This window comes from Pyrus communis, chromosome 13, assembly GCF_041283825.1.
Source record: "Pyrus communis isolate YQ-2024b chromosome 13, ASM4128382v1, whole genome shotgun sequence".
Taxonomy (NCBI): Eukaryota; Viridiplantae; Streptophyta; class Magnoliopsida; order Rosales; family Rosaceae; genus Pyrus; species Pyrus communis.
In genome coordinates this window covers 25,481,304-25,494,288 of record NC_142577.1, presented here as the reverse complement: position 1 = coordinate 25,494,288, position 12,985 = coordinate 25,481,304, and the positions used below count along the sequence as shown (strand labels likewise).

Genomic DNA, 12,985 nt, shown 5'->3' with positions numbered 1-12,985 from the left:
AACTCAGAATGAGTAATGTTATTCATACCAAGTTTTTGTATCACATTTTCATACCATCTTAGGTGACATTTGATGTGGACATTCACATCATTTGAATTAATCAGATTTTTAAATTTAGTTCATTATTTAATAAACTAACAATTAAGAAAAACTAGTTAATTAAATAATAATTGTGATATACGAGGAGTCTTTCTCCTTCATTTTCTTGGGTTTTGCAAATTTTTTAAATGATGTGGCTGTCCACATTAGATGTCACCTAAGATGATATAGAAATATAGTATAAAAACATAGTATGAATAACATTACTATTTAAGAATTGAAACTCGAGTAGATAAAAATCAGCAACCTTGGGGTGGTATCACATCACATACCAAAAAGGCAACGTTTATTAGGTATGGAGGAAGAACACTTTCGAATTAGATTCTGATCTGAACTGCATCTACTAATTAATTTGAATGGTTGGCCTTGGTTTCTAAATTATGGACCAAGTTCAAACTTTATATATATTTTCATAGATATTTGTTCTGTGACTTATGTCGCATAAACTTGGAACTTGCACCAGAAAAAGAAAAGCATCTTCGAACCTCAAAAAATGCACAATATACAAAAGGAATAAATATGCTAGGGTTGGAACTAGGGATGGATCAGAAAGTTAGGTCTGCACTATGATGATTCGCTTTTGCTCTGCCAAATTCTTATTTTTACAAAATATTATGTTGTTGGATCGATAATTTAGATTCGGAATTTGACATAACATAAACTTATTCATATTGCAGTTAGTTAAAATAAATAAAAAATTAGAAATGGATGGAAAGAGGAAGAGGAACAAGACCATAACACAGATCAGTACAAACTTAAAGCTGTAATTTCATCTATAAGAAATCATCAGCAGTACATACCAAATATGAGGTACAAATTTCAAAAGCAATCTGATCGCTTTTACATTATTTATTTGGTAACTTATAAAGGACTATATATAATAATTAACCTTGGATATAAACAAGGGGGTTTGAGCCTAATCATTTATCATGCTTTGCTGGTTCACGAGGAATTTCTTGTGCTCAAACTTAATGAACTCCTCAGCTTCCTCGTCGACATCCTCCATCTGGTCACGAGCCACATAATGTGTCACGGGTGCCCTCCTCGTTGTCCTTGGTGCTTCAGCAACACGATCCACATACTCATCGCTGAACTTCACATGGTGTTTTGGTATATGTTGGGTATGAGTGGTGAACCTATTAGGCATAGGATCTGATAACAGTATACCAAGCTTAACAGTTTGTGATCATGTGGTTGTAATTGTAATAGGTGTAATCATCTTGTAATCCTTGTAATAGCTTAAAGAGTAAGCAACCTTGCTAGATATATACCTTTGATAACTGCCATTGTAATTAGTTAAGAAAAAAATTGTTAATGAAAAACACCTTTCTTCTTCTGCAAGAATACAATTTTTCATCTTTGCTGTTACATTTACATGGTATCATTCGCCGGAAGAGCTTGGTGCTTGACGGTTTATTGATCTTGGTTCCTCTACTTTTGCTCTGCTTTTCAATTTAGGGTTTCTAATTACCCTATTCTTCTCTTTTTTCTCAGTGCTCCTAATCTTGCACACAAGGTGTTTGTTCTTACACCTGAAAGAATCTTTCTCCAGAATCTTGATTGGTATTCGATTATGGTTACTGCAGTGCAATTGCAGATTCTTCAATCACCTATTACTTCTTTAATTTCATCAATTTCGTCCTATGTCTCTATGAAACTTGATGAATCTAACTACCCCAAGTGGCATTTTCAGATGGAGCTTCTTCTGGAAGGACATGGTATTATGGGTTTTATGGATGGTACAAACCCTTGTCCTCCGAGATTTGATACTCAGCATTCGAGTGATTCTATTGTGTCTTCCAGTGATTCTACTCCGAGAATTGACAGTGATGCTTTCAAGATTTGGAAGATGCATGATCGCGCTCTCATGCAACTCATTACTGCCACATTATCTCTTTCTGCAATTTCTTGTGCTATAGGTAGCACCAATGCTTAAGATTTATGGGTTCGTCTTAAGGAACAATTCTTAATTGTCACTTAAGCCACAATTTTTCAAATGAAATTTGAGTTGCAGAACATCAAGAAAGGTACATCTTCCATTTCTTTGTATCTTCAACGAATTAAAGAAGGTCGTGATTACTTGGCTGCTGCTGGAGTTTTATTTGATGATGATGACATTGTGATCTTGACTCTTAATGGTTTGTCCTCTGAATATAATACACTGAGAACTATTATTAGGGGTAGGGAGAATGTTATCTCTATGAAGGATCTTCTCTCACAGTTGCTTGCTAAAGAAGCAATGATTGCTAATGTTCATGTCCCACATTTTCTCTCTGCAATGGTAGCTAGCAATCTCTCCAGTTCATCTAAGTCTTCTCACTTTGAAGATAATCAGCATTATGAGAGTTCCTTTAAAAATGGTAATTTCTCAAATGGAGGTTCATATGGTTCTCAAGGAGGTTTTTATCAGTCTAATGGATTTGGTTATAAGTCAAATTACAACAAAAACAAGGGTAAAGGCAAGCATTACTATAGTTCTCAATCTCAATTTGGTAATGCAAAGTCTGGTAACTTCAATAACAATGCTCCTAGTATTCTTGGTACATCTCCACCAAGATCACAAGGGTTTTTCCAGTCTCCATGTCAAATATGTGGTAAAAATGGACATCTAGCAGTTACCTACGGATTCAGAAATATAGAGAATCCTGTTACAGAAGGCTGTAACATCTGTGGGAAGAGGAATCATGGTGCCCCAGTCAAAAATGCAAACATTCAATCTCAGCAAGTGTCAGCCATGCATGTTGCTGCTCCATCAACTATTCCAAGTGCTCATCCTCAACAGATGTGGCTTACTGATTCTAGGGCAACATCTCATATAACTGCTCATCTTAATAACTTGTCACCAGCCTCTCCATTTCCTTATAATGAAACAATTCAAACAGCTACTAGTGGTGCATGTTTATCAATCTTTCACATTGGTTCCTCCATGCTCCATACACCTCTTAAACCACTGCGACTTAATTCAGTTCTATATGTCCTTAGATTAAGTTAGAATCTTTTATTTGTGCATAGACAATGCTTGGATAATAATTGATGGTTAATATATGATGCTTTCTGTTTTTGGATCCAGGACAAAGCCAGATGGAGAATACTATTCAAGGGACTTTGCAGTAATGGATTATATCATATTCCTCTCCCAACCTCACATCATTCTTCACCATCCAAAGTACAAACTGCTTTTCTTGGACAACAAGTATCTTCTAGTCTATGACATAGTAGATTAGGCCACCCATCCAATTCTATAGTTTCTATAATGTTAAGAAAGTGCAATGTCTCTATTATACTTAATGATAAGTCTGTGATGTGTCATACATGTATAGAGGGAAAATTTTGTAAATTGCCATTTGTTCCTTCTGTCTCTAAGTTTCTGCATCCTTTGGATATTGTTCACAATGATATAGGGGTCTTTCTCCATGTAATTCTGTAGAGGGTTTTAAATGCTATGTGACATTCATTGATGAATGTATTAGATGTTGTTGGATCTTTTTGTTCAACTTTCATTGCCTTTTACAACTTTGTGTTGAATCATTTTGCCATTTCTGTTAAAACATTACAAAGTGATGGAGGAGGTGAATATATTAGCAAGCCATTTCAACAGTTTCTTTTGAATAAGGGTATTAAACACCAACTATCATGTCCATATACCCTTGAAAAAAATGGCTTAGCTGAAAGGAAGTATAGACACATTGTTGAAATAACTATAACCCTCTTACAAACTGCCTCATTGCCTCCAAAGTTTTGGTCCTTTGCTTGTCAAGTTCTGTCTACCTCATCAACAAAATGCCAACACCAACACTAAATAACAAATCACCATTTGAATTGTTATTTAAACACATTCCAAACATCAGTTATCTTAGGATCTTTGGTTGTTCTTGTTTCCCACTGTTAAAACCCTATAATAGCACCAAGTTACAACCTAAAACCACAAAATATGTCTTTTTAGGCTACACTTCTAGATACAAAGGCTACATATGCTATGAGGTGAATTAACAAAAGGTTTATATATCTAGGCATGTCATCTTTGATGAGAGTGAATTTCCCTATGCCATGTTGTCTTCCAAACACTTACCTCAGTCTTCTTCTGGTTCTTTAAATATATCTTCTTGTGCTCTCATGCCATCCGTTACATATGACAATCATGTTGTTCCCATATCATCTGCATCTACTATGCATGTCCTTGTGTCACTTACTATACCACCATCCCCACATAGACCTATAAACCCAGTTCCTGAATCCATTACTGACCATCAACACAATATGTTTCTTCTACTTTCCCTGTGTCTACAGACTTATCCTTTAGATCTAACTCCCATGACAACACTGAGATATCTTCTGAGTTTCAACCTGAGAGTTTACAAGTTATTCTCCCTATACCACTTATGAATACACATGTTATGCATACAAGATCTAACAGTGGTATCTTCAAGCCCAAAGTATTTCTCTCAGCAGTTGCAGATGAGAAATCAGTTAATTTAACTCAGGTGGAACCATTAACATACAAGTCAGCTTTTAAACCCTTAGTGTGGTGTGCATCTATGGAAGAAGAACTCTCAGCTTTGCATTCTCAGGGCACTTGGTCTTTGGCTCATCTTCTTGCAAATAAGAACTTGGTAGGGTGCAAGTGGGTCTTCCAAATCACTTATAGTGCCATTGGTTTATTTCTCCCACAATCCAAGTATGTTACAGATTTGCACCTCAAGACTGATATGGTTATCTCCAAACCATGTCACACACCCTGTCTACCTTATAATAGGTTACTTAAGGATGATGGTAAACTTTTTCATAATCCAGCATTGTATAGAAATGTGGTGGGTGCTTTGCAATATCTTACTTTTACAAGACCTGATATTGCTTTCTCAGTATATCAGGTATGTCAGTTTATGCACTATCACATGGAATCCCATTTTATAGCTGTGAAGAGAATTCTCAGATATTTGAAAGGTACAGTGGACTATAATATTCAATTCAGCAAAAGGAGATTTAGATTTACATGCATTCAGTGATGCTGACTGGGTTGGGGATCCAAATAACAGAAGATCTAGTACAGGTTTGGTGCCCTACTTGGGTTCTAATCCTATCTCTTGGTCCTCCAATAAACAAAACACAATATCCAAATCTTCAACGGAAGCTGAATGTTGAGCTCTCTCCTCCACAGCTGCAGAGATTAACTACAACTTCTGCAATTTCTCAGAGTTGATGTGCCATGTCCAACTACTCTATTCTGTGACAACCTCTGTGGCATAGCATTAGCTTACAATCTAGTTATGCATCAACGGACAAAGCACATGGAAGTTGATATTCACTTTGTCCGAGAGAGAGTTGCCAAGAAGTTACTTCAAGTTCATTTTGTTTCTTTTAATGAACAATTTGTTGATATACTTACCAAAGGTTTGTCTACTCCTTTTTTTCAGACAAACTGTTCCAATCTCAGGTTAAGCAAACCTCATCCTGCGATTGAGGGGGATGATAACAGTATACCAAGCTTAACAGTTTGCGATCCTGTGGTTGTAATTGTGACATGTGTAATCATCTTGTAATCCTTGTAATAGGTTAAGGAGTAAGCAACCTTGCTAGATATACATACATTTGATAACTGCCATTGTAATTAGTCAAGAAAAAAACTGTTAATGAAAAACACTTTTCTTTGTCTAAACTTTCTCTCTTTCTTTCTCTTCGAATACTCTTTCTTCTTCTGCAAGAATACAATTCTTCATCTCTGCTATTACATTTACAGGATCCACCGTGGATATGAAGAACTCGAAGTCGTTTGAAGTACTGCACTGATACGACATTTTCTTGTATGTAGTTTTCGGTTGCTTTGTTTAGGTTGATGATGGTGAAGGAGCTGTATTTATATATGGTACTGGCAGAGGAACGTGTAGGGTTTGAATTTTTGACCGGCATTGTAGCTAGAGAAGAAAGGTAGGGTTTTATGGAGGATAAGATTGAATCTAATACCTCTTTCTGGCCAATTTGGTTTATAGAATCCCATAAAGCAAGAGCACCGAAGGGTTCTCTTGGGATTTTAGGGTAGAAAAGTTGGGGAGAAAGGAATTTTTAAGGGACTTGCAACTTTGTAAATGGATTATCTGCTGGGGATTTGAGTGTTCAAAATTCACAAGTTCTCTTGTATCATCTTGACACGCCACTTGGTATAACCAATCCGTCCATTTATAAGTTCTCCTATATCAACTTTGTTAGTGAAATATTAGTATTATTGTGGATCCGCCGTCCATTCAAACTATAATACGTATGTTGATTGTAGTACATAGCGTGTTTCAGGTGTCATACAATATTTGTTTCCTATAGTGATATATATGCTTCTTTAAAAGCTAAACACCTGATTGGTTCTAGAGTTTAGAATCTCTGAACAAAGTAATTGGCCTAATGTTTTAGTAAAAGAGATGTTTGAAAAGAATTTGAATTATGGTCGATATTATTAATGCATGAATTTAGAGGATAAATTATCACATCACATACCTAATTGAAATCATCACATAACTAATTTGAAATGAGTGGTGTTACGCCCACCCCATTGTCCTATTTTCCCACCCCATTTTATTTTTCACCCACCAAAAGTGTTAAAAGAAGAAAGCACTCTTTTCTCACCCACCATCATTCCTAAAATACCTTAATGTGATTTCAGCCCTCGACACCCCTACTCCGCTGGAGTGCCGCACCAACTCCCAACACCCAACCTAGGTCCCCCAACCATCGGAACACCACCATGACAGCAAAACTACCTCACCACCCATCTTCTTGTTCTATGCATAGTCTAGATATTTTATTTTTCCTATGAATTTCAAGTATTGCAGATTGCAATGGAATTCAATGGGTGACTTATGTATTTAAAGTTTTAGAAAGAAGGGAAATGAGAGAGAAGGGAGGTGAGGTTTGGGTTGGGCTTAGAACCAAAGAAGGGGTTGGGAAGACAAAGAGTTTAAAGCCATCGATGTTATGAAGCAGTGATGGGTGATTTATGATCGGTTGGTCCGTATTTGATTAGATCTCTGGAATTAGGGTTTTGGAGAAAGAAAAAATGGAAGTAGAAATACTTGTTTACAAGAGATGGAATTTCGTCTCAAAAAGGCACAATAATTAAATTGAAAAATAAAAGATTTTTTTCTTTTTTTCTTTTACAGAGATGGTGAACGTGGGGCAATCCGGCAATGTGCAGTGGGCATAAGGAAATTGGCAATCTGCAGTACATTTTTATTTTGGTCCTTACATGTCATTTTACAAGAGAGTAAAATTGACATTAAAATTTATACTAAAATATGGGTCGAAAAATAAGACAATTGAGTGGGTTTATCAAAATATGGTTAGATATTTTCTTTGTTGCCCACACAAATCATCTTTGCAAAAACTCTCAACCACCTTTTGTATTCTTCAGAAAATCCGTTACTCATGATATTTTTCTTTTTTGTGAACTTCTACGATAATCATGACAAGATCTAATTGTGTGAAATTTTACCGTACCATAAGCATCTTAAAATTAAAGATATATATTTTGGATAAAATGTGAATCGCTTTGGTTATGTTCTTGGCCTCGCAAGTATCTTTTACCGAGCTTTATTTTTTCCAGCTTAGATATTGAAGAAACATGATGAGGTTGATCAAGATGTGTTAAGACCGACTTGAAATGGCTTATATAATTTCCTTTCTTCCATATTTCCACATGTAAAATATCTTGCAAAAACTCAGAACTGCTTTTTTTCACAAAAATTTTGAGCAATAACTCATGGGTTTTTATCGCTTTTGCGACGTTCTAAAAAAATCACTGAAAACCTTAATTTCATGTAATTTTCGAAAAATCATAAGCTTCATAAATTTCACGAAAGACATTTCGGATTTTCTTTCAGCAGATAATTAAAGCTTTTTATTTATAGTTTTGGACTTTCGTGTTAGTAACTGAGCACATTGTTACCCTAAAACATCAGTGCAGAGAAGTTTGCAATGACTTGACACTTATCTTTTTAAGCTCCTTTTGATATCCACTCAGCTTTCCAGACCCCATTGCGCTTGCATCTCACATTGTCATCAAATCCATGGCAGTACTGAAGGCCATGATCCTCATCACAGTCACCCCATATCCTGCGCTCGTATCTGGTTTCCTGCACTCTCATCGTTGCCGGAAGACGATGCACCTCCTGGAAACTAGCTTCATATTCAGCATTCTCCAATTCCATTAATGCAGTGTTGAAGTTCATAGCACCACCAGCACCAAGTGAAAACTCGGGAAGTAACTTTTGGCCAGACCATCTGTATTGGTTTGTGTTTTCAGCACGCCAGCTGCCGCCATGCAGCTGCAGAACCTGCCTCCCGTCAAACATGGAATTTCGCTTTATGAACTCTGAGTCGAGGAGTAATGAAGGCACAATTGGCACACCTGAAATATGGTTGCTGTGATAGTGATAGTCATCTTTTGAGTCCCAAGCTGCCTCCTTGTGCATGGAGTAGCTGCTCTCTTGAACCTCTTGGCGCATGCCGTAGCTCTGCTGCTGCTGCGGAAACCCAAAGGCACGACGCATTTTTCTTCCGATCGCTGCGTATATCTGTATGATTTAAAACTGGGTTCTCTCCCTCTTGTTTGGGTGCTATTTATAAGGTTTGTTTTGAATGTAAATAAAAGTTGTAATTTGTTAAGAATGCATATCAAATCCGTATATTTAGTTTGATAATGTATGGATAGCATTGAACATATTCCAGTCAATTGGATGATAAAATAACTACACCAGAAAAGGGATAGATTCTCATTGTAGCTAAGGATCCTTATTTCATTTTCAAGAAAAGAACAGGGCGAATGCATCATGATTTTTTGAACATTTGATTAACTAGATATCCACCTGACTCGAACGAAAGAGATTTACGTACAGTGGCGCCCGGTAAGCCTTCCCGACTTGAGCACAAACCATAAAAAGCGAAACTCGACAAAGAAAACAAATAACTTGCAGGGCAATGCATATCATTGACATAACTAATGGAGAACAAAAATATTAGTTCCACTGAATATCTTGAACCAAAAGGAGCAGGACAGGTAAACAGAACATGCAAAATTGCACATACTGCACCATCTAGCGATGCATTTTGATCAATAAAAAGATCTACAAGCAATTCAGATGTCACAAATAAAGTCAGTTCATCGCATAAACGAAGAATTTGTCTCATAAACAAAACTTCCCAGCAAGGGGAATGCAGGGCTGTTGTACTATCTTTACGGGGTATCTGGGGAATCACACGATACACCAGCACGTTGTGAAACTGTTCCCAGAACAGCAGGCTCCCTCTCAGTAGATACTAGATAGACATGCTCCACTTATACTAAACCCAACTCCGGGAAAAGTTATGTACAAAACCATTACCCTAAGAACTCATGAGTTTGTCCAGCCCCCAGACATTTCCAAAGAATGATGTAAATTTAGCTGAGCATGAGGCACAGCTATGTCAGCGACACACCAGTCATCATTGTTCAGTCGAACCCTTCGTGAGTAGTCACAGAAGCTGCATGGCCAACTATCTTTACAGAAACCGACATCAAACCTTGCTGAAACAAAGGTCACTCACTCTCTCTTCTGCAATTCCCAGGCAAGAGAAATTTATACTTCTCTGCATTCTCCAACAGAAAGGAAGGAAGATGGACACCAGAGAAGGAATGAGGAATAGGTCCCATTTTCCCGATGATTTCCTTGAACGTGTACTCTTCGGGAAGCATATCAAATAAATCAGACCCCTTGCAGATCACTTTCTGAACTCTTGTTGGGTTTAGATACTTTGAAAACCTGACTCTATCATAATGGCTGTATGCTTTCATCTTGAAGATGAACTCACTGATATAGCGGAAACAAAAGCTACAATGCCACCCTGCATCTGCTAAGATGTCATCCGTCTGCCGATAGTGCGCATATTTCGTCACCCCTTCCCGATACCTGTGTACTGAAGCTCTCCAACTGTTATTGTCCACCAGAAACTCAAAGGAATAGAGATAGTTCTTCAACTGAAGATGTAAGATTTGAGGAACTTCGTCACACCACCTCAAAAGATTGATGGTGTGTCTGCTTGGGATCTCATCAACGTCAGACATTATCAACAAGTCGTCCTCAGTAATACCAGCTATTTTGAGAAGCTGGTCCAGTGCTACTCGTTGATATGCCTCCTCAACAAATGGATTTTCACCTCTCTTGAATCTTCCTCCAAAAGTCCCATAAGTTAACCGGGGCTCCACAAACTTGAACTGCTCGCGATAACGGGAAAAGAACAGAGGCTTTGGAAATCCAGTAAATGTTGAATTTGACTCAAGGAGAACAAACTGTGTTATGTAGGGATACAATTCTTTCCATCTTATGGTAAGGATGTCCATCTCATTACTGAACAACACAGCATCAAAGACACGCCTAGGATACTCACGGATCCCCCAACCATGAAGCTTGCAGAGGTTCTCCATGGACACATTCTCGTGATAGTAGTGTGGAATATCATGGAAAGGTTTGGGTGGCGATTCCCATAGCGGCCGCAAGAAGTATGAGATCTTCTGTCCATGCACGTAAATGCCAAAGATACACAACGGAATAAGTGTAAACAGAATGAGGAGAACTTTGAAGTCAAATCCACGTAGAATGCAGCGAACTCTTGCCATGCTCAACATTCTGCCTGATTCCTGCACAATCGTAAAGGAAATATTTGTCAGACGCAAGACAAACGTGAAATCCACCGATCAAGAAATTCCAAGAAATTGCAGTAATTCAGGCATAGATTCAATGCACAATCAATTCACAACATATACACAATGGCAGATGATAATACTCCAAATAATTCGTAGTTTACAAGCGATGATCTTTTCGATAAAAATATGACAGCTATAATATCTTTTTAATTAGCAAAATCAATTGTCAATTCCAAACCAAAGGCTGAAAATAATCCGATACCTAAAATTTAAGAAAATTCCAGTACAAAGGTGTAATGGATCGAAAAACAAAGACGTCTTGTTATGCAAAATTTCAAATTAACAAAACATGGATTAGGAAAATCCATCCGATCTGATTACCCATACTTCATGAAAAAACACACAGATTACCTTTGGTTGCTAAGAATACTCAGGGAAACAAGTCAAAAACTTTTATTCATAAAATGGGTTAAATACTAAAATTCCCCCAAAAAATTGCATAGGAAATAACGTACAAAAAGTTCATAGCTTTTTAACTCAAATTTCCGGATATACCAAATTTTCACAATTTCCCAACAATCCCGTTGCTGCTACATTACCAGAGCAACCAAATACGCAAACCCAGAAAACAAAAACAATCAAATCACCAAACAATATACACAGAAGAACAAAAAGCACCAAACTTCAATTCGAAAAAAAAGAAACGAAATTTAAGTACCTGGCCGCAAACATTGTCGCAGATATCATCAGTCTTCTTGGAGCAGTACTGGCCTCCTCCCTCGCCCATCATCCACCACATTCTGTATCTTCCTCCTCTCAGTACCTTCACGACCCACCGGAGTTCCGACCACGGCAGATCGATCGGGCTTGTAAAATTACCAGAATGTCCCACCAGAAAGCCGATGGCAAAATCGGAACTTTATCCCAGATTTGTTTGCTTCCCCCGATCTCCTGTGGTTAAGCAGGCGAGCTGAAGCTTGTGTGTCACTCGGGAAGAGAATCAACAGATCAGAGATGCCTAAGAATTTCCAAAAGTATGAGCCTTTTTTGTTGGGTTTGTGATTAAAAAAGTGAAAGAGAAGTGGAAGAAGGGAAGGGGAAAGGAGGGCGTTGTGTGTTTGTGGGCTGTGGACTCTCTGGTATTGGGTGGCAGTTGTCCTCACAACGCAACACTCAAACACCTACACCGAATTGAGCCGTTTCACTGTCGTCTACCCCACACCTCCCCTCCTCCTCTTAAGTCTTAACTTATATTTTCTTTCAAATTCACATCTAAATACACTAAATTTATCAATAATAATATTTAGACTTAGTTTTTAGGGTTGATTGCAAATTTGGATTCATTGTCGACAAGGGATATGGTCTTTCTTTTTTTCTTTTTTTTTTTTTTTTTAATGAAATGATAGCATTAGTAAGTTAAATGTTAGATTAGCCACCAACAAGATTTGAATCCACATCGTTATGCAATGACACAAAAAAAAAAAAAAAAAAAAAATTTGTTATAAATGGTTCAAATTATTCGTGTTTTGATCCAGGTACGATCTCCGGTTGATATTTTCTAATGACAGAAATTGATGAGACCTCTAAGCCTCGTAATGTATTGGGTGTTTGGTCCCATTGTTTAAAAAGAAAACTTGTCTTGTGTCTTAGTGTAGAGACTTTTGCTACTTGGCGACTTAGCAGGTGCGAAAATCACTTTTACAAACACAATTAAATTGCACTCCAAATTTAGTTTGTTTTCTTGTTGGATTTTGATTAGACACGAAGAAATTCATGTATCGTAGTTAGTCTCGGAATTTTAATATTTGAGTAGTATTGTGAAAAAACAATTGAAATTTTGTATCCCTTATTGAAAAGTACTCCAAACGTTAAATGTAGTTTGTAATTCTTTAATTCCTCAAATATTAATAATTCTTATTCAAGTAGTAATGTGAAATATTTGAAAAATTGTATATCGTATCAAAATTTTAATAATTCAAGTAGTAGGGTTTTGGACATAACAATAGTTCTGCCATAATATTTATGCTCTAAGACGTACGACCTATGTGATATATATTTAATACCCTCTTATAATTAGAATGATCAACTTTTAGCTGGTACACTATTATCGTTAATTTTTTTTTATTATAATTTTTTTGTCAAATATTATCGTGACGTTGAGTGCCTTATTCTCAGTTGTTAAGAGTCGAGAGATATTGTTGGTCTCAAATAGGTATGTTTTAATAT

At 36.9% G+C, this 12,985-nt stretch overlaps 2 protein-coding genes across 2 annotated transcripts; one reads left to right on the top strand and one right to left on the bottom strand.

Moving 5' to 3' along the window:
• Window positions 1–2,095: 2,095 nt before the first annotated feature.
• On the top strand, window positions 2,096–3,091 carry LOC148692004 (uncharacterized). The gene has a single exon (XM_088683466.1). The coding sequence runs from the start codon at window positions 2,096–2,098 to the stop codon at window positions 3,089–3,091; it is 996 nt and encodes a 331-aa protein (XP_088539592.1).
• A 5,956-nt stretch (window positions 3,092–9,047) lies between these two features.
• LOC137737020 (uncharacterized) lies at window positions 9,048–12,048 on the bottom strand. The gene is made up of 2 exons (XM_068476363.2): window positions 11,478–12,048; window positions 9,048–10,753 (listed from the first exon to the last, which is right to left on the bottom strand). Exons 1-2 carry the CDS (start codon window positions 11,556–11,558, stop codon window positions 9,656–9,658), a joined length of 1,179 nt encoding a protein of 392 aa, XP_068332464.2. The 5' UTR covers window positions 11,559–12,048; the 3' UTR covers window positions 9,048–9,655.
• Between the last annotated feature and the right edge of the window lie 937 nt (window positions 12,049–12,985).

Excerpts from the sequence above, each read along its gene's own strand:
- LOC148692004 (XM_088683466.1), top strand. The coding sequence starts at position 2,096 with ATGAAATTTGAGTTGCAGAACATCAAGAAAGGTACATCTTCCATTTCT.
- LOC137737020 (XM_068476363.2), bottom strand. The coding sequence starts at position 11,558 with ATGTGGTGGATGATGGGCGAGGGAGGAGGCCAGTACTGCTCCAAGAAG. Across the intron at positions 10,754-11,477 it reads GCGACAATGTTTGCGGCCAG|GAATCAGGCAGAATGTTGAG; the intron begins GTACTTAAATTT and ends ACGATTGTGCAG.